This window comes from Carassius carassius, chromosome 8 (assembly GCF_963082965.1).
Source record: "Carassius carassius chromosome 8, fCarCar2.1, whole genome shotgun sequence".
NCBI lineage: Eukaryota > Metazoa > Chordata > Actinopteri > Cypriniformes > Cyprinidae > Carassius > Carassius carassius.
The window spans coordinates 12,672,783-12,700,694 of NC_081762.1; the positions used below are offsets into that span (position 1 = coordinate 12,672,783).

Consider the following 27,912-nt stretch of genomic DNA (forward strand, 5'->3'; position numbering starts at 1 on the left):
CCATGTTTTTCATTCCTTCCTTCCTTCCTTCCACACTTAAACTTTCTTCCTTCCACACTTGCTTCCTTTATTGTGCAGTCCTTCCTCTCAAGTTGAAACCCTCATGTCACTAATTATAACTGCATACTAACTCTGTCCCTTTCTGTCAACCTTTTGGATGTTAATTAAAACATCAGTTCTTTTTTTAACGAACAGTTATCGCCCCCACTAGTGTTCACAATTCCGGGCACGCACATACTTTAACATTATCTCTCACATAAAGCACCCGCACCTCTTCACTTCTGGAGCACAGACCCTATTCCCCTGAGTGTGTGTGTGTGTGTGTGTTTGTGTGACCACTAGAGCTTGAAGCCCTGCGGCACTCGGTGCTCAGCTGACACCTTTCTGACCTCTTTTGAGTGGCAGGTCATCATTACGTCAAACAGCTGTCAGACACAACAGCTGCTCATCCCTCTATTTCTACACATCTCCCGCACTTCAAAGGAAATTCACTTTTCTCTCCCCAGCCCCTCTTCCCTGTTTTTCTTCTTCCCAACCTACATTTTCTATCTCTCCCTCTCTGTATTTACTGTCATGATGTGTAATTGTATAAGTGAAGTGGAGACTGTAGGCGTCTGTGCGCTGGACTCTTCGAGTCAGTATCAGTAACGAGGCTAATGGCTTTTCTGGCATTCAGTACAAGCAATTTAATATGCGTCCCATTGTGTTTGTTCTGTTTCTTATTTATCCATGTGTTTTCTCTCTTTGTGCTGTCCTGTAATCAAAACACAGCACATATGACTCACGCTGTGACCCCATCACTCTGTCTGTGTGTGTGTGTTTGTGTGTTTGTAGGCGGCCTGTGTGCCGGTCATGCTGAGTAACGGTTGGGAACTCCCCTTCTCGGAGGTCATCGACTGGAACACGGCTGCTGTGATCGGGGACGAGAGGCTCCTACTGCAGGTCTGAAATCTAATGTGTTTTTATTGCATCCTTTCCAGAATCTCTTTTGTATTCTGGCCAAATACTATAATAGTCATTTCAGACATTGGGCCTGAAATCAGCTTGGTTAGAGCTTTTAGACCACCTCGCCAGTTTAGCTTGTTAATTATATTCAAAAACACGTAAAATGATTCCAGTCCAGACATACATGTATTCCACGGAGGTTCCAGGATTTCCTTTGTTGAAGAGTAATTCTCATCCTCATGTCATTCCAAAGCTGTATGAAAAAGATATCTGGAGAAATGCCTGGGGATTTTTTTTTAAATATATATATATATATATATATATGATGGACGTCAAAGGTTACAGACTCTGGCTGCCAACATTCTTCAAAATATCTTCATGTTCCACAGAAAAAAAAGAATGTCATACAGGTTTAGAAGAACACGAGGGTTAACAAGTGATGACACCGTTTTCAGTTTTGGGTTAACTATTTCATGAACAATGGAAATCCTGGAACTACACAGGAATTGTGACTCGATTCTTATTATATTAAGGCTGTCAAAAGATTAAAATATTCACAATTTAATCTTGTGATCTTTTGTGTGTGTTCTTTTTAAAGACTGATTTTGGTTCGCTCAGAGGGAATATATAAAAAATGACTGCTAATTTCTTAAACCTCCCATTTGGACTCACTTATAAATAAATTTGTCATTAAGGTTTTTCTTAGAGAAAGCTTCTCTATGATTGTTCCCTAAAACGTCAAAATATGATTCTCAGGTATGTTAAGGGAGAGAGGAAAACATTCACTTGGCGAGTCTGTTTTTCACCCACAATGTGAATTGTTTTTAGTTTTAAAGTCAATAGTAGTACAAGTAGTAATAATAATAAGAAGTACACCCTTTTTAATATTTATAATAATGCTAAATATTATCCAATATAATATGCCTTCAAATAAACCCACATTGGTGTTGGTGAACCCACAGTTTGGATTCACGTCAGTAGTTGTAGTGGAAACAATAAAAATAATAGAACCTTTTTATTAATTTAATAATTAATGATTTTATAATATTTATTTATATAATTTAATAATTTTACCATCATTTAATGGAATGGTAATGATGAATGATATTCTATGTGGATTTTTATCTCTGTTGATAGAGGAATTTACTGATGGACTGAGACAAAACAAACTGAAAACTTGGATAGTGTTTGACGTGATTTTTGGTCCTGGATCAACATTCCTGTCAAATAAAGGTTGTTGATCCAGGACGTCTTACTTGGCTAAAACACATTGTTTGCTCTAAAACACAGCTTGGACTGCTTTGACCGTCTTAGTCTGATATGATCGAGTTTTTCCATAAGGACTATGATGCAGATTATTCCGGTTTTACAGATTTGATTTGTTTAACCAAGCATTATGAGATGCCATACACCTCATACACCCCATATCCCTCTGTTTTCCCTTGTTTTCATTAGTTCTGTTCATACATAACCTCTCTAGCAGCAGGACACTGATTTATCACACTCTCTCTCTCTCTCCCCCTTTCCCCGTGCAGATCCCATCCACGGTGCGCTCCATTCATCAGGATAAGATTCTGGCTCTGCGACAGCAAACACAGTTCTTGTGGGAGGCCTACTTCTCGTCCATGGAGAAGATTGTGCTCACCACTCTAGAAGTAAGCGAGGACTGTTCAGTCACGCCATCTCTCTCTCGCTCACACACACACACACACACACACACACTCGCTCTCATTCCACAGCTGTGACACCCACAAAAGCCGCTTCAGACACACATGCTTGGTTCAAATATTTTGTCAGAAAGTGTCGAATTATCATGATTTATTAGAGGTTGTGCTAAGTGCGTACACATTCTCACGCCTTGTTTAATTTTGTATGTCCCTTTTATCAGTGTCTAGGAAATGATGCGTGACATTGGTTCATTGACCTCTCCTTAGAGTTATTAGCTTGACTAGCATTTGGCCAGACACCGAGCTCATATATAGCAGCCCCTTAAAGTATTTGGATGCTTTTGTGCTTTTCACTGAAACGTCTGTTTATTTGGCACTTTTATATATAAAATATATCCTGTAAGAAGCTTTGTTAGTGTAACTGGTTCCCGTGCTTCTTGGATCAACATACCATTGCAGTTCATGTTTAGAAACTGACAGTGTCATACAAATGCATAAGCATCTACAATCAACAAATCACAGCAATTAACCTCAGAAGCACATGAGTTGGCGACAGAGCTGTCAGAGCCCCCCAGCCTCCCACGGCGTGGGTGCAGCGTCATTGCAATTACAGCTAGCATCCCAAGAGTTGCTTTCATCCGCTGCCCTCCATTTGGAAGATTGCGGCCATCCTGTTGCGAGATTGAGTCGTCAATCACATGTCTTCAGTCACTAAAAGGGAGGACTTTTAGCTGAGCAAGAGGGAACGGCCTTTCATCAGCCGCTCAGATTGGGTTTTTAAGATGACAGTTGGGGTTCTGCAAGGTTGAAAGACCATGGCTTAATATCAACGCTCGTGTCAAATGGTTATTGACTGCTCTGGTGGGAGCAAGAAGAAAACAGTCAAACTTGTGCTTTATATTAGCCACCTCAGATGACATTTTCTCATAATATAATATAATATAATGCAATATAATATAATATATGTTTTTTAACTGTTTAACAGTTTAACAGTTTTTATATAAAATAAAAACTTATTTTAGAGCTTCAATGCTCAGGATTGTCAGTTTAGAGCATTTGAGAGCAATAATGCTTAGTTAGTGCTTCTGGTCAAATGAAGCTAAAACAAGGCCAGAAATTCTGAAAAGCATTTTTTAAAGGCTGCATTTGTTTGATTAAAATCCATTTAAAGCAGTAATATTGTGGAATATTATTACAATTAAAATAGCTTTTTATATTTGAACATATTTAAAAATGTAATTTATTTTTGTGATGGCAAAGCTGAATTTTTTCAGCAGTCATTATTCTCATTACTTAGTCTTCAGTGTCACATGATCCTTCAGAAATCATTCTAAAATGCTGATTTGCTGCTCAAGAAACGTAGTTTTTAATGATCAGTTGTTTAAAAAAAAAGATGTGCTGTTTAATAATTTTTGTGAAAAAGAAATCAGGTTATTTTGATAAATACAGTTAAAAAGAGCAGTATTTATCAGAAACATTTTAAATCTTTAATGTCGTTTGTTAATTTTAATGTATCCTTGCTGCATAAAATAATTCATTTCTTAATAATAAATGACCCCAAACTTTTGAACGGTAGTGTGTATTACATTGTATTATGCCATTTTAATGAAAGTATAATTCTTAAATTCGACACGACAAAATACTGATAAGTTTGTTATAAGCATTTTTATATTTTTCTAATTCTGTTTGGTACTTCTAAATTACACACTTCACCTTGAATGCCTCGTTTCTTTACCATATTAATTGAACGCTTCGATTTGTTGCCCAGATTCCTCTGTTTAATCATTTAGAATCGACATGCATGATTAGTCCTAATTACCATTATTTATGCAGAATGAGTTTATCTTCTCCATTCACCTTCCCATACACCTGAACCAATTATGCAGCTGTGATTCTGTCTACAGAAAATGGCTGTGTTTGTATTTGAAAGTTATATTTGTGTGCGGTGAAGGTTGTCAATGGAATCTCACCATCCTTCAACTGATGAATGCATTCCAGATGCTGCTCAGTCAATTCTACAAGACTTTTGTCATTTGTACTACAAAAAAAGCCTCCAGGCTAGTATTAAGAAGCTGCAATGAAGACACAATCTCAGACACATCCAGCTTGTGTGGAAACCCGTTCCAGTTGCCAACGATTAGGCTGTCACTAAGCCAAGCCGCTTCCATACCAAGGGGCACAATATAACCCAAAAACGACGACGACGACAACAACAAAAAAGCCTATCAGTCTTTGTCTCTTTTTACAGCAGCCACTCGTCCCTGAGAGCCTCACTCAAGGCCAGAGAAGCAATTGCTCCTCTTAATGCTGGAGCAGCTGATTGGCACGAAGAGAGTGGTGAAATCGCTGGAGCATTTGATCGTTTGTCTCATAGTTTATAGACCCAGAGCTGCACCTCAACTTGAAGTTTCAATTTGAAACATTAATTTAGCCTTTCACAAAGACCTCTCCAAATGACAACTCCACAGCTCTCATGAGCGAGGAATTTAGCTGGAATTGTTTACACGGGCTGTAAAGCAGGCTGTTTATTTGTTTGTTTACTTGTTTGTGTAGATCATACAGGACCGAGTGCTTCAGCAGACCTCCAGGAGCAATCTGATGTGGAACAGTCATCCCGGTGGACTTTTTACACTGCCCCAGTACTCATCCTACCTGGGCGACTTCCCTTTCTTCTACGCCAAACTTGGTAATTGACAGTCATCATCTTTATTGCACACATGGTTTTTCCACAGTTAAAAACAAAAGCTGTTTCTAAAATTGCACTTCTTTTCCCTATAGTGCACTATTAGGAGGTTTGCCATTTTTGTAGTGTTGTCCAAATTCCAAGTGAACAATGATGTAGAGATTTCTTTTATACCTATAATGCGCTGAATACTTGCTGAAATAATATTTTATAATCAAATTTTGAAAATGTTGAACATAGAGGAATACATTTTTCACTTCTGTCATTCCATCAGTTTTTATTATGTGCTGCTAATAGTCTTAAATTGTCATAATTCATTAAAAAAAGTTCAAATGTAATGTATGTTTTAGAAAGAAGTTTCTTCTGCTCATCAAGCCTGCATTTATTTGATCAAAAATACAGAAAAAAAATGTAATATTGTGATATATTATTACAATTTAAAATAATTGTTTTTAAATTTATTATCCTTTAAATTATCATTTATTTCTGTGATGCAAAGCTGAATTTTTAGGATTATTATCACATGATCCTTTAGAAATCATTCTAATATGATGATTCATTATCAAAGTTGGAAACATTTCTGTTGCTTTATATTTTTTCAGAACATGTGATACTTTTTTAGGATACTTTGATGAATAAAAAGTAAAAAAAAAAAAGCTATGTTTTAAAAATATAAATATTTTGTAATAACAATATACACTACTGGTCAGTAACTTGGGGTCAGTATTTTTTTTTCTTTTTTTTAAATAAAATCAATACTTTTATTCAGCAAGGATGTGTTAAATTGATAAAAAGTGATAGTAAAGAAAATATATTATTAGAATATATATTAGAATTTTTATTTTATTTTGAATAAATGCAGTTCTTTTTAACATTTTATTCATCAAATATATCAGACAGCAGAACTGTTTCCAACACTCATAATAAATCAGAATATTAGAATGATTTCTAAATGATCATGTGATAGACTGGAAGTTACATGTGACACTGAAGGCTGGAGTAATGATGCTGAAAATTCAGCTCTGCATCACAGGAATAAATTATTTTTTAAAAGTATATTCAAATAGAAAACTTTTATTTTAAGTTGTAATAATATTTCACAATATTACAGTTTTTTCTGTATTTTTGATCAAATAAATGCAGGATTGATGAGCAGAAGCCTGTTCTTTCAAAAACATTAAAAATAGTAATGTTTCCAAACGTTTGGTCTGTACTGTGTATATATATATTAGGGCTAGGAAAGTTAACATGTTATCACATTAACGCAGTAATTTATTAATTAATAAACAATAGACATCTAATATGATCTTTATTTGTACGTTTTCTGAGACCTTTTCACTTCTTGTGCTTCTGCTGACTAATATTTGAATCGTGCACAAAGTCACTTCCACTATTTTGCATACTAAGTGTAAATTGCAATTAGATGCTATTCATCCAGAGTGAAAATTGCATATTTTCTTAGCGATAGATGCTGTTTACACTTAGTGCATTAAAATAAAATACATATACTGTAAAATATAGGAACAGTATTTCTTCTGATTTAGCTCATTAGTTTCTGTTGATTCAGATTTGTTCTTTGTCACATTTACTATATAGGGATTAGGGAAAGAGTAAACAAGTGAGTGATTTTGGACACAGCAAAAGTCTTTCTTTCTTTAATATTGTGACACCCTTTTCTCCTAAACTTTCAGAAACTAGTCCTGCATGACGTTTTGAGGTTATGTTCAAATGTTTCTGGAATTAATGAGCTTTCTAAGACACGATAGACAGGCATTATGGGACTTTAGGATTGTCTTTCATCTTTTACAGACATGGGTCTTCTTGTCATAGCCAAATTTGTGTCTAGCCTCATTCGAAACCCGTTGCGTTGTCTCTGGTTCTCTCCTTTATCATCATCTGCTTTATTTTAAAACACCCTCTCCTGCCATCTCTTAATTGCAGAGGTGTCTTGATATCTACAAATTTATCATGTAGCTAAGTGACAACCATTGTACAACGTGATAGATTATCGACCAGCCCTGTGTAATTGGATCGCAAAATCCATATTCACAATCTAAAGTCGCGCATCACCACAGTTGCTAATGCAGCCCACGCATGCCTCTATCTTAATCTGCACTGCTTGTCAGGCCAATCAATATAAAAACCGTTGATTGAGCACCTCTTGTTAGTGGGGAAAATGTAAGTGTAAAAAAAATAATGTGGTAACCAACAAGAATTATCTGTTTGTATCTGTGTAAGAACTATCATATGGGATTGTCACCACTGCACCAATTAAACATGGTGAGTTATTTTGAGATGAGGGAAACATTCCAACTTTGTTTTATTGTCTCATGGGCAAAGTGGGCAATGGATGAAAAACGTGCTGCATCTATAGAGAGATGGGCATGATAATTAATGCCATTATCATTGATTGTAATTAAACATGTCGTCTATTTAATAACTCTAAAACATGGATTATTTATCTCATTAAATCCCACTTAAGCCATACCACTAAATCATATTGCTTGAAGTATTTTATAGATATATTTGGCATATTATAAAACTCGCAGGAGTTCTGCACAGAGCTCTTCAGAAAGCTTCACAGAATGAGTTTGAAATTTTGTCATTCAATAAGCTGTATGCATCATTCACCCCTCGTGTTTGTTAAATATTTTATCAAATATAAAATTTTTTATTAGATACTTTTTACTATGTTTAAATCCATTCGATAGAATTCCATAGGTATCCTTTCGATATCAGTGAACATGTGCAGCATTGGTCTGGTATATCTTTTTTTTTTTCTGATTATGGTTCTTTCAAATTAATTCTCTTTTTTAGGGATCAAGCCGAATCCCAAGTTCACTGCTGTTATCCATGCAGTCACACCCCTGGTTTCTCAGTCTCAGCCTATTCTCAAGCTCCTCGTCTCAGTGGCAAGATCCCAGTACTGTGCTCAGGTAAGATCCACTTCTTTTGATGGTGGATTCATTCATTAAAACAATGGCAGTTTACTGCATATATCAGTATTTGCTGAAAAAAGTCCCAAATTAAGATGATTCAGAGATGAACCTGGCTTTAGTGTCTTTATTTCATTTAAATAATTCAATATTTAAATATTTATTACTTTTTTTAATGCAATTGTACCAACTTAGTGGTTCTCAACCAAACTTCCAGGGGCTCTGCAGGATTACTTAAGTATTTAAATTAATAAAATATTAATTTATAATAAAAGTCAAACTCTAATCTTATTTTAAATGCTAAAAACACATGAAAAATCAATAACCGTTGTTCTTATGGAAGAGCATGCAGTTCCTGAAATCACAAGAAGGTTATCAGTTTAATATATCAATCATTTTAGTTTTTGTTTATATTAAAAAGTTTGAAAACAAGCAGTTTTGTCATAATGACAGCAGAAATATCAAAATCTTTAGAATATATGAGCCTATAATATTAAATATTGTGATGGACAATCATTCAAAAAGAATGATGACCACTGCTCTAATTTAACATTAAATTAACATCGCTGCTATAAATCCTATAACGATCAAAACAACATCTGTATCAGAATCCGAGCTGACTGCTGTTTTTGACACAATCTAGTTACTTGGTTAACTTTTTGACTGCTTGAGGCTTCCCATTAGGCAGTTTGAAATCTGAACTTCAGAAAATGTTGACATTTGTTTCTGCGATTTGATCTGATAAGGACACAGAGCGCTGTTGTTTTCCTCTTGAAGATGAGTGGATATCTCTCAATGTTAAAAGCGTCATACTTTCAGTGCATCTGGAAGACTCGTCTCTGCCGCCCCCTCAGTTTACACCCCTCTTAAACCTCAGGGACTGAATCAGAGCCCAGCAGCCCCGTGCGTTTCCATGGCATCCACTGCCTTCTGAATTGTTTGCCACCCTGGGAACCAATTCGTATCGATTCGTCTCTAATGTGCAGGAGAGAGAGGGGGGGCTAGTGGGGGTGGAGAGGTGGGGAATTAAATGCAACGTGTCCCCGCTGACTGCGCGAAACATGTTGCGCACACACAAGCTGGTGCTTTTCTCAGACTGTCTCCTCTCTTCTCCGCGGGAGGGCTTGAAAAGACTCGACTGCTGAACGCTTGGCTTTTGTTTCTCTGGCGGAGCTTGAAATGAGCACGCTCTACTCCAGCTAAAGTGGAAGGATGGGAATAGCAATGCTAGCCCCTTTAGCTACAATTCATCAGCCAGAGTCTTTCCGCAGAGGAATGGTAAGGAAGGAGGGATATAAATAAACTAGGGGAGGCAGAGGAGAATGACGGGCGTCTTTTGAGTTCATTCTGGCAGGCTAGGTAACTGAGATTGGGGCCCACTACTGTGAGTGAGTACGCATGTACCTCCACCCCCGAAACTGGGGGAAGTTGATAGAGAGACCGTCTGTGTTTAAAGACATTGCAGAAACAGATGACAGTAAAAAAAAAAATCCCATTTAAATTATGCGCATAAAAAACTATTTACAGGATCCCTGCAAGTACTAAAATGTTTTAGGTTTTTTTAATCAAATTTAAGGTCATAAAAAGCTTAAATATCCTAAATGGTATAACAGTGTGTTAATTATCATTTTAAAAGGTCTTAAATTTGGGGACAGAAAAATTGCATTTTATTTTGGGTGATGTAATTAAATGTGCACCGCACGGTCAAAGGCAAAACTGCTGTGTCAGTGCAGTTTGCAGTCAGTGAATACTGCAGATTTATGCTAAGTGATTTCTTACGACCTACTGTTGAACGAGTGCATATTTCATCTCTCGAATCTTTTTCGGTGAGCAGCTAGTAGTAGTGTAATATAGACATTTTGAAAATGGAGTTCTGATTTATTTTGTGAATAGACTATCTAGACATAGTCTCAGAAAAATATTTGCAGGAATCTCATTTTCCATGATATCTTATTCAGATTTGAAATAGAAACTCATGAGACATGTGGCTTTCAACCCATTACTTTTCTAGATTGCTCCAGGACTCATTTCATGTATTTTTATATCAAATAAAAAATATTTAAGTGTGGTAAAAAAAAATTCAAGGCACTTCAGTGTCTATAACTTTTAATATTTTTGAGCATTATCAAATCTGGTTGATAAAAAGTAAAGCCCAAAGTGTCTTTTTTCCAAAGACACCAAAATTAGCTAACTGTTTGTAACGCACTGAAGTAGGAAACTGTTACAATTATAAGTTGTTAGAGCACTTTCAGCTGTGAGTCCTATAATGGGGGTTACTGACTAACAGGTTAATATTTAAATATCCACCTTTTTTCTGGTTACTATTGCCATTATGGTTAGACAATAAGCTGTGGTTACACCTGCGGTACTTTAAGGTGTCCTTGTTACAGTGTAATTATATATTTAAGTACTGAGTAATGTTAACTACATGTACTAGTTATGTAAAATGTATTGTTACTATAATAGTAAGTGCATGTAACGTGTAACAAGGACACTTTAAAATAAACCGTTACCTAAGCTGCTTCTGGAATTTAATCCAGTGTAAAGATGCTTTTCTCTGGGCTGCCCCGTAACAGGAAGGGAAAATTAAATACATTAACACATTCAAGATACAGTATATAGATTTTTATTCCCTTTCTTTAAACACATTATCATCCAATCAAATCCAATATCGGTCAACCTCTAATTTGTATGTAGTGACGTATTGGTACAAAACCAAATGTCTAATTATTGTGTAAAATGTGTATTTTAAATTTGCAGTTTCCAAGTTTTGCTAAAAAAAATAAATAAATCAATGTATGTCCTAGCCTGTTTAAGTAAAAGTGATTTTAATTAATAGTATTGGTATTTCTGAATGGACATACGTGATTAATTATGGTATAAATGTCTTTCATTTGACTTTGAAAAACTTTGTAGATATCCTGACTCATCAGAATCAGTTAGTCTGGCGATTGAACAACTTGCCAACTAAACCATCTTAATTGGAAGCCTGTAATAAATCCAGTACATTTCTTAGGAGATTTTTACCAAGTTTAAAGACTAAATTGATTACATCTAAGCTATCATTTGTATGATTCTCACTACATACTTATTCAGTTGGATGACTAGTTGACTTCTAGAGGATTCATACTTTAAATCCACCCCAGTATGGAGCTTCACTCATGTCAACATGCTTTAGCGTTCCTGCTCCTATCTTTGCCTCGCTTGTCTGCATTATCAAAAAATCCAACCTTCAGGCTTTGTTTTGTTTCTGAGAGTTTAAGTAGTTTAATTAATGTCTCTGATCTTATTATAGATTATAGAATACTTTGAGTTTGAAGAGGCCTCCTGCATGTAATATCATTAGACAGTCAAGCTTTCATTTATTATGTTCTGCTGTGTGGCTTGAGAGCTACGTGACTCTACGATTGGAAGTTAATGAAGTGAAAGATGTGGTTAAGTAAAAGGCTTGATGGCTGTTTATATCACCAGCGCATTAAAACAGAATTTTAAAATCAGTGCATTAATGTAGTACTTTTTCATTTTGAACAGATCTTGCATGTCGTAATGATGCTCATCGAGCCTGCATCATGTCCTGATGCCCTTCCAATGCATTCGTGAACAACAAAGCGTGCCCTGCAAACGAACATTTAATAAATCTCATTTTGATTGAATTATTAAATGTTAAAAAAAAAATACATATTCAAACAGAAAATATTATTGTTCATTTTTTTATTAAGGAAAGCTGATCAGCAAGTCTAGGTCTTCACCCAATTTCACTTTCACACCTTTATTGATTTTCTGTCAGCTTATTCAGTGTATGCATATCTGTTCATGTTTTGATGTCAAGACCAAAGAAATTAGACCAGAGACCTGATCATTTCAGCATTTTCAATTCTCATTTATATGCATTTATTTTTCTTGTGGATTTTTACGACGGTCTGTCAACATTTAGTTGTTCATAAAAAATCCCCTGAAAGTGTGTAGGGCTCTGTCAGAGTATTGGATTGAGTCCAAATACTTGAGCGCTCTTAATGAGTTATTTAACCCTGCTCTGTGAACTAACTGACTTCTAAATCACAGACACTCTCTCAGAGTATGGGCCCCTCTTAAAATGTTCCACATGAAACATTTATGAGTGTTAACATAAAACCAGAGCCAGTCACTTCAGCCGGAGGTGTAATCACTCAAAGACACTTGAAAGTGACAAAACAAAATGAATATATATAAAAAATAAAAAAAAACTCATGGCTATGACAAGCTGTAAATTGAAACCGACATCACATCACAAATTTGGGACATTCCAGGCTAATGCTAACACCAGAAATGTGTGTGAACTTCACAAAGTGAAAGCCCTGAGAGAATCCCTGACACGTCACAATATGATATGTTTGGCTTTCAGCTGCACATGTTTTACGGTCACATGCTCTATTTAAGTGTGGATTTTTAATGAAGTATGACTGTGTATAAAAGTACAGAGTACAGTATATTATGATTTGTATTATTTCATTTCTTTGGAAAGAAACATATAAGCTGGGGACTGGATCTGAATTTATGGGTTTATTTTTGCCGCGGTAATAGAAATGTACTGTATAATTCAAAAGAATGCATAGTTTTGGAAACGGTTTTGTTTCTGATCTCTCTTTGTTTCGGTTTCTCCTCAGATTATTGTATTGTGGAATTGTGACAAGCCTTTACCTGCCAAGCATCGATGGCCAGCCACCTCAGTGCCCATTATTGTAATCGAAGGAGAGAACAAGGTGAGATATGGTTTTTTGTGGTTTCAATAAGTTTTCCCAAGTTGTTTACATTTTATTTTAATCATGGCAAAGCTGAGAAATGACATTATGACAGCATTAGATGTGTCACAAAGTCTAAAAATAAATTGAATAAATAAATGCATGAAACTTTGTGAATACTGGTTTTAATGTATACTCTCCTTTTTTTTTTTATAAAGTAATACTTTTATTCATCAGGGTACCTTAACTTAATCAAAATTAACAGTAAAAACTTGTATGAAGTTACAAAAAAATCTGTTCTTGTGGACGTTCTATTCATCAAACAATCATGTAAAATGTATCGCACAAAAATATTATGCAGCACAACTGTATAATAAGAAATGTTTCCAGAGTATAACATCAGCATATTAGAAGGAATTCTGAAGGATCATGTGACACTGAAGACTGGAGTAATAGCTGCTGCAATTACATTTCATTTTAAATTGTACTAGTATTTCACAGAATTACTGTGTCTTTGATCAAATAAATGCAGCGTTGGTGAGCAGAACAAAATTCTTTCAAAAACCTTTTGAACGGTAGTGTACAGTATGTGTAATGTTTTTCATTGGTAATTAAAGTTATTACCCTGAAAGTATTTTTCACAAAATCATGACTACATTAATATGTATTAAAGTAAAATATTAGTGAGACACAACACAGCATCCCACACTTTTGTAGTTGTTGATGAGAGGGACTGTGAGTGTTTGGAGCAGAGAGGGATTAGTTTTCCTCTGGCTGAGGGAAGAGAGCAGTGAAGTAGTGCCAGTCAGCCTGTGGTTTGGACGGCTTGTGGCTGTCTTGTTTACAGAGTGGTGTGTGTGTGTGTGTGTGTGTGTGTGTGTGTTTTCCCACCCAGACTAGCTGATGAGGAGACAGCTCTTTTAAGCCGTGATTGACAGCCTGGTCCCATGCCACACTGAAGTGTTGCTCTGGGCATTTTCCTTATTAAACACTCCCATTTCTACAGTATTTGAGATCCTACAGAGAATACTGTGCCTTTCAGACTCATTTCCTGTGCTGTACTGCATTTCATTAAGGACTGCATGAAACAACATTAACTACTTATTGAGAATTGGTTCAATTTTTATGTGAAGTGCAAAATTCAAAGGAAAATAATATAGGGCAGGACTTGATTTTAGCCATTGGGATTTGAGTGTGGAAAATAATTCTATGTATTTTTGTGATTATTAAATTTCCTGTCTGTGCGAGCTGAGTTGTCAACAAAAAAAAAAGTTTCTAAATGAAGAATAACAAGCATGCAGAAATCACACACTGTGATATGATTGTAAATAAAGGTTATTTTTTTAAGGGAAATTTTAGTAGCGAAGCACCCTGATGCACAGAGACTAATATTAACATTTTCATTTAGCCAGAAACCAAAAATATTGGTAATTAAATCTTGAGTAATTGAACCTCGGTGTTCACAGTGTTGTTTTATCATGTGATAAATTAAACCAGTTCCAGTAATGTTCTTCTGCAGCCAAGCTTATCCATGTTTTGTACAAGAAATGGACACTCATATAGTCAAAGCACAAATATTTTCTGTTTCAAACTAGTTAGTTACTACTAGATAGTAGTAAAATGATAGTAAACGATATGATTCGACTTGATTCTGTGGTATGGCACTGTAGCGTCTGGATTTGAAGGAGAGAGATGTGAGGCTTCCAGCGTTAGATTTAATCTGGACTTCACAGGGCCGTTGCTCACCTGCACGATCTTCATCTTTCACCTACATATTGTGGCGGTGCTTTCTAGAAGTGCAGATTGTATGTGGAGTGGTCCCTGTGGGCACTGCTAGCAGACCGCTTGTGTGACTGAGGGGGGATTTACTGTGGGAAGCGTATGTGTATTTCCTGTTTAGTTGTGCTTTTACACACGGACCTCTTATGAAGCATTTATGAGTCAGTTTGTCGCTCCCTGACACTGTTTTGACATTTAGTGCTGTCGAGGCTTGTTTTGTCCGTATGTGTTTTGACAAAAGTTAAATAAAATGCTTGCATGTGCGTCCATGTTTATGAAGTGCTCTGAGGGGATGTGTGTGGGTGGCCTGTTGTTGTATGTGTCTGTGACAGGACTTTGATGTGTGTCTTGTTTTGTACATTTCCACGTCTTATTAGTGATCAACCACACATGCATAACAGTAACCAAATATTTGGAGTTTAATCCAGAATTTTTTCCTTGTATTATATGAGATCAAATCTGAGAGTACGTATGTTTTTCTGTGTGTAGGTCATGAGCAGTCGGTTTCAGCCCTATAACAGTATCATCAGCGATGCAGTGTTAAGTCTGGACGAGGACACGGTGTTGTCAACCACTGAGGTATGGACTATAATTCTCTCTCGGAGTCACACGTCAGCAGTGAGGGAGACTGCCGTCCTGAGCTCTGTTAGCCTGTGGCCCTGTTGAAGATGGCGCTTCCTCCTGTAAAGTTTCTCTTTTTTTTCATTTTCTATCACTATTCATGGCTATAGATGTAATCTTTTTACTGTTTTCTGGGGTCTTCCACAGGAGGTCTGTGACATTTTTATTTTAGGATTGCCAAAGTTAATGTGTGAGATTTAAAGACACATGTAAGACCATTATCGTTATGAGTTAATATTGTTAATAAAGATATATTCAAATTAAATATGTTAGTGCTGTCAAACGATTAATCACATCCAAAATAAGTGTGTACTGTGTATATTTTTATGTATATAAATACACACACGGTATATTTTGAAAATATTTACATGTGTATTTATATTCATATAATCTATATTAAATATAAATACATTTAATATATAATCAACATTTTTCTTAAATATATACATGCATTTGTGTGTGTTTATATATACAAAATAAATATTCACAGTACCAGTGTTGGGGAAAGTTACTTTTAAAAGTTATGCTTTACAATATTGCGTTACTCCCTAAAAAAGTATCTAATGACGTTACTTGGTTACTTTTTATGGAAAGTAATGTGTTGCGTTACTTTTTCAGTCTGGGCAGGGCTTGCTGGTTTTTTTTTTAATATAAAACAAGTTATATTTTTTGGTAAACGTAAAAGCCCTTTCACACCTAAAGCTAAATGAATAAGTCTCAGGCTGTAGAGAAAGTAAATACACAACTCTACAACAGAACACAAAAGAAGAAAGTTCAACATACTTCAGCAGTAAAAAAAAGAGGCACAAATGTAGAGTAATTTTTGCTTATTAGTATGGTTGAATTGGATCATTTAAGGTCAGTACCAAAGACGTTGGTTAATAAAATGGAATTAAATAAAGGTTATTTTTTATTTGTTATTAAAAATAATTAAAAATTGTTATTTGTGTTATTTAAAATTGAATTATTGCATGTTTGCATATAATTGCATCAAAGGATGAATTTTGAGATTTTAAGTTTTCAGTTGATAAATAATTTCTGATGATTTCTAAAATGTGATGGAGAAAAAGGCAACAAAGAAGTCTTTTTTTTTTTTTTTAAACAAAGGTCAAAACTCCTGTTATAATGTAGATTTTTGTGCACTCTTTTTTTGGGTGCACTCTTGTCATAAATTAATCTATTACTTTTCCTACATAATTTTTAACAAAAAACATTGGTAAAATAAATATTTGGGAGTCTTAGACCTTTCCAACGATATATAGTTTGTCAAGATTAGATTAGATTTAATTGTAATATAGTGAAGTAAATGTAGGCGTCCCGTATACGGGATGGTGTGACAGTTAATTAATATAATTAACATATATATAAAAAAACTCAAGTAAAATGTGAGTAAAATACCATGCATAGAAATGTGAACATCAGTGGAGGACATATTTACAAAGATTAAATCCATAAAGTGGTAATAATTGGATATAATTAAATATAAACAATAATAAACATCTAAATAAATATAGAATTATTGCAGATCTACATTCAGATATAAAATAAAATATATTTAAAATTGCTTTTAAACATGTTCTGTGTATATAGCTTAGAATTTGTTTTTATTATTAATACTTTTATTTATTATGGTATTTAGTATGGAACGGCTGGAGCATAATGTTTTGTATAAATGTTTAGCCAATCATAACAAGCCATTTACATAAAGGTACAGAGAGATGAAAAATTGTGGAATCTTTGGGTGGAAAGACACATTGAATAACATCGTAAGTGTGCTTCAGGGAATGAGATCGCTATTAAAAATAGCATCCATTGCAGCTAACAATAGGGCAGATATTGGTTCCATAACCCTGTAGTGCCTCAAAGTGAAAGACACCTTATCGTTTGAGCAGGGTTGTGATTGCTCCCTTCTCAGCCGCTCTCGGATTAAACCCCCAACCTTTCAGCTGGCAGTGCAGATTTGGCAACCACTATGCTTCCGCCACCCATAATCAGCTCAGCATGGCCTCTTCAGCCCTCGGATCCTCCCTCTCTCGGCTTCTTTCTGTCCCCTGCATCAGTGAGTGGCACTCTGCAGCATACAGCGATGAGAAATGGCCATCCCTTATCAGAGGCAGCAGAGTCAGCGTGAACGCACACAGCAGAAGTCAACTTCCTAAACCTGTCTAGCCCTCCTGTGCATTCCTCTTTTCTTCCTGAAATGGATATCTTTAATCATGTGTTATCTTGACCACACTGCAGGGAAACTCCAATTACTCTTTCTTTCTTGAACTCCCCCTCCCAAATCACCCCATTTGTGTAGCTGGAGACTTAGTTTTGGCATTACATGTGAGGTGGGTGTACTGCCGGTGGGGTTACACCAAGGTTTCAGTGTACAGTCTGTTTGTGTGTGTCTTGTACGAGTGTGGTTCCATCAATTCACTGCTGACTCCAGATCCTGCTGAGGCTCCGCCGCTGACACTTTTGATGTGTTTCAGTAATTATTTGTTTAAATGCTTTGATCTTGGAAAAAGGAGGGCATCTTCTCAGCTAGCAGCTTTGAAGGCGTGTTTGTGTATGTGTTTGTATCTATGTGTCTGGTTTTTGTCATGAGAGAGCCTTCATGCCACCATCCTCGATTCTTTTTTTCTTCTTCTTTTTTACTCTTTATAGCACTGGTTTGGTGTGGCTTCTAACTTGAGGTCAACGTTGCCTTGCAGGTGGACTTTGCCTTCACAGTGTGGCAGAGTTTCCCTGAGAGAATTGTGGGATATCCTGCCCGCAGTCATTTCTGGGACAATAATAAGGAGCGCTGGGGTTACACCTCCAAATGGACCAATGACTATTCCATGGTTCTCACCGGAGCTGCCATTTACCACAGGTACTGCATCTGGAAACAGCTGCTTCACTGAGGAAATTAGGGCAGTGCCGTCCCTTTACAATCTACAAATATACACTCTCCCTCTCTCTCTCTCTCTCTCTCTCTCTCTCTCTCTCTCTCTCAGAAATAAAAACTTTTATTAAGTTATAATGCATACATTTTAGTTAAAGGAATGTTTTAGTTTTTTTCTTTTAGTTAAAAGAAAAAAAAAATTCAAAAAAATGGTTTCCACTAGTGTTCATTTTGTTAACTAAAACTGATGAAAAATGTTTGCAGTTTTTTCCTATGACTAAAACAAGACTATGATGAGATGACACTAAAGTCAATAGAGGATAACAGTGACTATATCAACATGCAGTATCATTGACAATAAACGACAAGATGAAATGTTATTTTCGTAAAAAAAAAAAAAGAGCTTTCGTGTGTGGTTGCCAGATATCAAAAGGTCAATTTAAAAGGATATATTTTCTGCCCAGTGTTTTGCTTTATTTTTGTATAAATTTTATTATATAAATTATTTTTGTATAAATATTATTTTTGTTCTTCATTGTGGAAGCGATGCCAACAGACAAGTGCAAAATTAACTCTGGTTTCAACAACAATATTAACTGTGTTCAATATTGATGATAATAAGAAATTTTACTTGAACGTCATATCACTGATAGATCGAATAAAAGCTTAATTTTAAAGCTTAAATTTAAATAAATAATTTACTGAAAATCTGGAAAATTCATCAGTTATGTCCTAAATTAAAAGACGTAATATCACAGACAAATTTTCACAATTCTTAAGTTCTTTAAAATGGAGACTACCATTACAACAAGTAGACCTGGTAATATTTGTAAAATATTAATTCAGCTATACAAATCAATCTTTAAATTAAACTGTCTCTGATCTAGCGTTTAAAAGAAAGTCTCACCATACTCTACGCAGCGCTATGATCTTAAACAGGAAGTACAGGAAATTTCCATCATGGTAATACCACAGACATTGAGGACATGAAAAGGTCATTTTTCTTTAAATATCACAGAAGTTATTATATAAAATTATTTTCTTGACAAAATAATTAATGTATTGTGTAATTGTATTTAACATGCATAATATTTATTTAAAAAAATATATATATATTTATATTGTTGCAAAGTTTGATACCACATGCCACCACAAATAATGACCAAACATGATGGCACCAGCTTTAGGGGAGAATTGTTAATTTATTTTTAGAAATACATGATTTGCTGTTTCCGTAGTAAGCTAGAAACCTTCAGCAAGGACACATGTGTAGGACAAGCAGCCATTAAATATATATTTAAAACTGAAACTGTATTAAAAAGATAAAGCCATTGATTAAATGACTGCTTGGTTTTTGTTGCAGTTAATGAAAACAATCTATAAATTCCATCCATTTTATCCAGCACATTATGTTCATTGTCCTATTGAGCTTTTGTTTATGATTTGGTTGTCTTAACCTGTCCTTGACAATGTCCATGTTCTTCATTCCATCCTTTTCTCCAGATATTACCACTTCCTGTATACCAACTTCCTGCCAAATAGCCTGAAGAGCATGGTGGACCAGCTGGCAAACTGTGAGGACATCCTCATGAACTTCCTTGTGTCCGCTGTCACCAAGCTGCCGCCCATAAAGGTCACACAGAAAAAACAGTACAAGGAGACCATGATGGCTCAGGTAAGTGAGAAAAAAACCACACTCCAGATAATTAAACCTACATGAGCTTGAGCAAGCCATCTAATCTTGTGCATCTGTTCCTCTTAGTCATCTCGAGCCTCGCGCTGGGCGGACCCAGACCACTTTGCCCAACGCCAGACCTGCATGAACAAGTTCGCCAGCTGGTTTGGCGGCATGCCACTGGTCCACTCCCAAATGAGACTGGACCCCGTTCTGTTTAAGGACCAGGTCTCCATCCTCCGCAAGAAATACAGGGAGATCGAGCGGCTCTGACCAGACTGGCGCCCCTTGTCGGACGTTCAACAGGGGGCCGCAAGAGACTCTCCGGAGCAGAGGAGGACCATAGCAGAAGAGCCCGTGGCTCAGTTTTCCCTTCAGCAGCACACAAGCAAAGGACAAACACAGGCCTCTGTGGACCTTCAAACACACGTGACACACTTTTAACTCTTCTGAAGATTTAGTTTTGTTGCAAGGTAACGAATGCCACAGAAAAACTTTCCCAGTACACGAGCGAGTTGTTGGACGACAGGAGGGACGCATCATCGTGTTAGCACTTCTTCATCACACCACATCTGGATCCATCCACCCTCCCGCTTCGGATGTCAACATCATGTTCTCAGTTCTTCCCGAGGTCTCGAGCCATGATTGTGTACGATTGAGCTCATATGGTTTTATTTCCAAGTTTTTGAGGTATTAGGGGTTTTTTCCTTTTCAAAACACTTCATAATCATTTAGTTTCACTGGAAGGCTATGATTTAGACGGTGCAGGTGAATAGTTCACAGACACAGAAATATAACTGTGAGCAAAAAAGGGCCGTAACATTGCATTCGAAACGGCGATCCCTCTTATTAGTTGCATAACCACCATTTAAACACCCTGCAGTATTTTATTTCTTATATTTAAAAATGGTGCCAAGACTAATGAGTTGCCTTAAGTGGCTTGTCAAACCCTCCCTTACCTAATTAATTCATGCAAATCCACCTTAAAGTGTATTAAAAAAAATTAATTAGAATTCCCTAAATCCTCAAGTTATTAAACAGGCCGACTCAGAGAGAAAAAAAATGTTTGTCAAAGTCAATAGAAACATTAGCATGGAAACAAAGGCAGAGTTTACAGTGCAGGAACGCCATCTGTTTAGGTGTGAAAACTTTTGTAGACATCAGTGTATGACAGGTTGCATCGTAAGGACTTATGGCCGTAATTTAAGTGAGATGTCTCTCACCTCCTTTATCTTCCCTGTGAAAAATGAGCTGTCCATCAAAGTTCAATGCCACTGCCTCATTTCTCCTCTTCAGCCTGCTATTTTAAACGCAACTCCTTCGCATATAAAACTCACTCAGCCACAAATGGACACCTGGCTTATTTCTGTCCACTAGAAAGTGACGAGTGTATGCTTCCTTTACATCCTTTCTTGTTGATTTCATATCAAGGGAACGGTTCTCAAGACGTTGGGCCCCTCCAGTGTTGTTTCTCTGTGTTTTCCAGAGTCAGAGTGGAGCGTGTTGTCAGCCTCCACTCACAGGTACTTGAATGTCTGATGACTTGAAGGAGTGCCGAGCTTTAGTGGCCTTTTGTGAAGGTGACTGGACTTAAAATGTGCCAGCTGTGAGCCAAAGCCTTTTTTCCTTTTCATGTTTTCTTCACATAATGCATCAGAATTCGGTTGATGCGGTGACATGATGTACACTACATGTTTTTGGGGTGGGGTTTTTTCCCTCCATGTGGACATGGTCTGCCCACGCTGAAATTTAAAAGCATATCTGACACTGAATGTTGTTTAGGAACCCTTCAATTGTTGTGCGTTGTATTTTAATAAGCATCATGACTTTAAAGGCCTCTGAAATTTGCAGTAATGTGATTCAATTGACATTATTCGAACTGAAAATCTTACATTTTAGTGTCCATCTTGACATTTAAGTTTAGGTGCTGGCTTGAATCTTGTTATACAAGTATGTGAATTAATTTCAAGTCCCTGAAAGCTTCTAATATGGTTGCCCTCTTAACTGTTGCATAAAATGTTCATTTGTAATTAGTTGTCTTTGTCATCCTTTTTCTGTTTTAACACAAATGGCCCACATCTGGTTAAGTTTTAAGTTCAGCAAACCAGCTAATATAAAAATGTTATATCCAGCGTTTATACCTATGATTGTCATTGTTATAATGTCATACCACAGAATCAACGTCTGGCCTCGCACAATTTCATCGGCCAAATTATAAGACACTTCAATGTACATAATACTTGTTCACACCGCTTGAATTCTAATTCTATGTAGGATGATGCATCTGAGATGATTTAAGGCAGTAGATGTGTGCATCAAATGTCTGTTTTGATTGATATGTGCATACCGTCACGATGCAATTGCCAATTCTGTAATCAGGGCTTGTGATGCGCCCAGCATCATCCAGATCTGCCCAAGGCCCTTGTCAGTGTGGAGCATGTGCGCAGACGACACACTGATAGCTGTGTGCATTGACGCCAGTTTTTTTTTTTTACTACCCAGCTTAACGTGACAAAGCCATTCATTTGAAATTGGCCTGTTGAATGCTGCTGCTACCACTACACACTTGCAAGATCACCAAAGAATCTTGGCAAATTTAAAATCATGCAATTGTATTATGTTGTTGTTCTTGTATGGTTTATACTTTTTCATTCCGTCAAGTTCATCCTGTTTCAAGGTTAACTGGTAAAATTAGCATCTGATTTCTCTTACATTACTGTCTATGATTAGCAATAAGCAATATAGTCATGCTCGAAAACATCACTGATTTCTCCCTGATTGTGCCTTTTAATTCAATTGAGTTTGGACAGAAGCGGCAAAAGCTTTAAAAAAATAAAATAAATAGCTGCATCATATTCCGACACTAAAATTTCACAGCATCTGTTAAACACGCAACTGTATTTCTCATGTTAGGCTGTTAACCAGAATTGCATGACCACTTTAGGCTATTTATGAGTAAATACTGATTTGTTTTGGGTTATTTTTATTCAGATCTGATTGTTTTGCTCTCTCCTGTCCTGACCCTTCATCCCAGTAATTAACAGATGACTTTTTATAGAGGTAATAAAGAAATTGCAAAATGCCAATTTTGTATGAATGATTTATAAGAAAATTAATAAAGTCATATTTGATGCTATAATGGTGCGATTTGCTTGTTTATTTTTCAGATTAATGGTGTAAAGAGGTTACCGATAAGGGATTATATTGATCTGTAAACTAAAAAAAAAAACAATAAAAAACTTGAATTTAACGGTAAAAGACTAAAAATGCTGCAGTAAAAACACTTTAAATGGATTAAGTTCCCCTACAATATATGGTAAAAAACTGTATTGGACATTTTAAATTTCAATGTAATTTTACAGTAGTACAAGCAGTGGAAAAATAATGTAGAATTTACAGTGAATAACCGTAAACTGACAATCCCACAATTCCCTACATTACATTTCAAATTATGTTTTGTTGTTGTTGTTGTTGAATAGCTTTGTTTCTTAGTTTTGTCTTCTCAGTTTTGAACATTAGAATTGTATGTTACAGCAAATTTAGTTTAATGTTTATTGCATTATTTCAGTTTCATACGCGTTAACCCTGATGATGTTTAGTGATTAACACTATGCACCTTCTATATGTGTTAATATTTAAACCTGTAGTAAAGACTGTGAAGAGATGAACCAGCGAAACAGAGCAGGATTTACAAGCTTGTTTTGACCTCACTGATTGGAGTGTTTTTGAAGCTGCTACCACTGATCTGGACGAACTCACAGAGACTGTAACATCCTATATTAGTTTCTGTGAGAATATATGCATTCCTACAAGGACTTATTTAACATTCAACAATGATAAGCCATGGTTTACAGTAAAACTCAGACATCTTCGTCAGGCCAAAGAGGATGCCTACAGAAATGGGGACAGGGTCTTGTACAATCAGGCCAGGAACACACAGAACAAATAGATTAGAGCGGCTAAAAAGACCTACGCTAAAAAGTTGGAAGACCAGTTTACTTCCAACGACTCAACTTCAGTTTGGAGAGGACTGAGAGCCATCACTAACTACAAGACACCATCCCCTTGTACTGAGGCTAATCAATGACTTGCTAACGACCTGAATGAGTTTTATTGTAGATTTGAAACTCCCAACACCCATTCTGACCATCTCCCTACACATCCGTTAACACCTCCTGCAATCCCCCTCTCCATACCTCCTGCTCTTCAAATCTGCGAAGATGATGTGCGCCAGGTCTACAAGAAGAACAAAAGAAGAAAAGCACCAGGCCCAGATGGCGTTACACCAGCCTGTCTGAAATTCTGTGCTGACCAGCTGGCCCCCATCTTTTCACAGATCTTCAACAGATCCCTGGAGTTGTGTGAAGTGCCTTCCTGCTTCAAACGCTCCACCATAATCCCCATTCCAAAGAAACCCAAGATAACCGGACTTAACAACTATAGACCTGTGGCTACGTCTGTCGTCATGAAGTCGTTTGAAAAACTGTTTCTGGCTTATCTGAAGGACATCACTGGAACCTTACTGGACCCCCTGCAGTTTGCTTACCGAGCAAACAGGTCCGTGGATGATGCAATCAACATGGGATTGCACTTCATCCTGCAACATCTGGACAAAACAGGGACTTATGTGAGGATCCTGTTTGTGGACTTTAGTTCGGCTTTCAACAGATGGTCAAATTCATGTCAAACAGCTGCTCCACCAACACTGGTGCCCCTCAGGGATGTGTTCTATCCCCTCTGGTCTTCTCCCTGTACACCAATGACTGCACCTCTAAAGACCCCTCTGTCAAGCTCCTGAAGTTTGCAGACGACACTACAGTCATCGGCCTCATCCAGGACGGTGATGAGTCTGCTTACAGACAAGAGGTTGAGCAGCTGGCTGTCTGGTGCAGTCTTAACAACCTGGAGCTGAACATGCTCAAAACAGTGGAGATGATCGTGGACTTTAGGAGAAACCCCCCTGCACTTTCCCCAGTCACCATCATGAACAGCACTGTGACTGCAGTGGAGTCATTCAGATTCCTGGGAACCACCATCTCTCAGGACCTGAAGTGGGACAATCACATTGACTCCATTGTGAAAAAGGCCCAACAAAGGTTGTACTCCCTTCGCCAGCTGAGGAAGTTAAACCTGCCACAGGAACTGCTGAAACAGTTCTACTCAGCCATCATTGAGTCTGTACAGTGTACTTCAATAACTGTCTGGTTTGGTTCAGCAACAAAATCAAACATCAGAAGACTACAGAGAACTGTTCGGACTGCTGAAAGGATTATTGGTGCTCCCCTGCCCACCCTTCAAGAACTCTATACATCCAGAGTGAGGAAAAGGGCTCAGAAAATCACTCTGGATCCCTCACATCCAAGTTACCCCATCTTTGAACTTTTGCCATCTGGTCGGCGCCTCAGAGCCGCAAATACCAGAACCGTCAGGCACAAGAACAGTTTCTTCCCACAGGCAATTTACCTCATGAACAGTTAAATGTTCCCCACTTATGCTTATGCAATAAAAATGTGCAATATCCTTATATTTATTTGTTACCCCTCCATCCTAGTACATCCCTGCATCTTACTCAATCATATTCCATTATCATTTATAGCACAATTGTTTATACACTTATTTATTAGCCTAATTTTTTTTTTTTGGTCCGTGTGTTGTCTCTGTGTACTGGAAGCTTATGTCACTAAAACAAATTCCTTGTATGCGCAAGCATACTTGGCAATAAACCTCTTTCTGATTCTGATTTAAAAGCTGCTTGTAATGGTCTTTTGTTAATCATGTGACTTTCTCACCTCCTGCTTTTGGTGGTTATCAGTGCATTACAAATGTAAAAAACAGATTTACAGTTGTTGAAATTTGATGAAATTAGAGTATTTAAAATGTAAATTCAAGCTAAATCCGTAAAACATTGCTACCATATTTTTTTTAATGTAAAATTCTGGCAACCACAGCTGCCATTTTTTTACTGTACATTTTACAGATTTGTTTTCTTACGGTGTACATACTGAAATTCAGCACTTGATTGTGCAGTTACTGTAGATGGCTGTGCATTTTTGTTCCTTCTTTCTGAGAAGGATCCTTTTATATATAATACTGAAATTAGACCATTTGTACTTGAGGGTTTTTTTTCCCAATAACAACCACAAAAGTATGAAGCAGTCGATACCCACTGGTATAAGGTTTATACTTGATAGATAGTCTATATTACAGTTTTTTTCAGTCGCTAACAAGCGTTTGTCCAAACAGTTGTCACATTTCCAAAACTCTAAACACAGTTAGCACAGCATCGGTCTATTGTGGCCATACCATTCACACATTTCATGTCGTTTTCACACAATATGCAGTCAGTGAACACATTTCCAAAATGCTTACATTTTCTTAACAGACAAGCTATACCTCCCAACAAAATTATGGATTGTTTTTGTAGTATTTACGAATGTTAACACACAACATCCCACAATAGCAAAAACAATATTCCAAACCTTAGATACAGTATAAAAAAACCTCTGCTTCTGCAATGATATCAGTTCAAAAACAATATATCTCAGCTGATAATAAACAAACAATTGAATAATTGACATACAGCTGATTTATGTTGGGTAAATTGGGACAACCACAGCTGGTTCCAGTCTGGCTTAGACTCAGTGGCAGGGGTTATTTTTTTCTATTACTATAAAAGGAGGACTTTGAGGAGTGATGTTTTTGGAAACAGAAAAAGACAAACACTGTAATGTCTGGAAAAGGAAGAGGAAGAGGAAGAGCAAGAGCAAGGGGCCCAGGGAGAAGAGCAGGCCCCGTGAGAGATGCAGAAGGAGGTGCAGTGAGAGGAGCAATGAGAGGTGCAGGTGCAGTGAGAGATGCAGAAGGAGGTGCAGTGAGAGGAGCAGTGAGAGGAGCAATGAGAGGTGCAGGTGCAGTGAGAGATGCAGAAGGAGGTGCAGTGAGAGGAGCAATGAGAGGAGCAATGAGAGGTGCAGGTCCAGTGAGAGATGCAGAAGGAGGTGCAGTGAGAGGAGCAGGTCCAGTGAGAGATGCAGAAGGAGGTGCAGGAAGAGGAGCAGGCCCAAGGAGAGGGCAAGGTAGAGGTGTAAGGATGCGTGGTAGTAGTCAGTGTCAGTGATGAAATTCGTGCCACTATCATTGACCACGTAATCAACCACGGTCTCTCACTAAGAGAGGCTGGTGAAAGAGTGCAACCCAATTTGAGGCGGTCAACCGTTGCCTCCATTATTCGCATCTTTCAACAAACCAACAGGTAAGTAGTGCATTTTACATGGACTGTTTCTATTCTCACTTGACATGTCAATAAGGTCATACAGTAATGCATATGTTGAATTTTTTTTTTCCTCTAAAGACTGCAACGTCTTCCACCCTCTGGGGGAAGAGGAAAGCTCCTCAATAATGATCAAGAGCTTGCCATTGTGGAAATGGTTGTTGCAAATAATGCAATAAAACTGCATGAAATTAAAACTAGAATTGTGGAGGACCATGAGATATTTGGCAATATAGAAAGCATCAGCCTCACAACCATTACACGGACTTTGTCCAAACACAGAGTGCGGATGAAGCAGCTCTACACTGTTCCCTTTGAGAGGAACAGTGAGAGAGTCAAGGAGCTACGACGACAATATGTCCAGGTATAGTGTATATTCAATTCAATGTCCAGTATTACTGTATTAGCTTTGCACATTGCAAGTAGGTAACCTACACAGTAATAGGTTGCAGTACAGTATGGTATACAGTAATGACTTGATATACATAAACCTTGTTTCAGAGAATTATGGAATTGGAGGCCAACCAGGCCCCTCATGAATTCATTTACATAGATGAGGCAGGATTCAATCTGTCCAAAAGGCGTCGACGTGGACGAAATATAATTGGAAAAAGGGCCACAGTTGATGTGCCAGGACAGAGAGGGGCAAACATTACCATGTGTGCAGCAATGGCAAATGCAGGATTACTCCTTCAGAGATGTCAGGTTGGACCCTATAATACCGAGCGCCTCCTTGCCTTTCTCAA

The 27,912-nt window shown here is 37.1% G+C and overlaps 1 protein-coding gene across 2 annotated transcripts in view; it reads left to right on the plus strand.

The window, feature by feature from the left end:
• The window catches only part of ext1b (exostosin glycosyltransferase 1b), an 82,850-nt gene extending 59,815 nt beyond the window's left edge, over positions 1–23,035 (plus strand). For both annotated transcript variants that reach the window (XM_059556215.1, XM_059556216.1), the window contains 9 exons: positions 835–942; positions 2,481–2,600; positions 5,166–5,298; positions 8,113–8,231; positions 12,875–12,970; positions 15,218–15,307; positions 18,049–18,209; positions 19,725–19,896; positions 19,984–23,035. In XM_059556215.1, the coding sequence (XP_059412198.1) occupies positions 835–942; positions 2,481–2,600; positions 5,166–5,298; positions 8,113–8,231; positions 12,875–12,970; positions 15,218–15,307; positions 18,049–18,209; positions 19,725–19,896; positions 19,984–20,169 (1,185 nt within the window). In that variant the 3' untranslated portion in view covers positions 20,170–23,035. The remainder of the gene's footprint in view (positions 1–834; positions 943–2,480; positions 2,601–5,165; positions 5,299–8,112; positions 8,232–12,874; positions 12,971–15,217; positions 15,308–18,048; positions 18,210–19,724; positions 19,897–19,983) is intronic.
• The last annotated feature ends 4,877 nt before the right edge of the window (positions 23,036–27,912 follow it).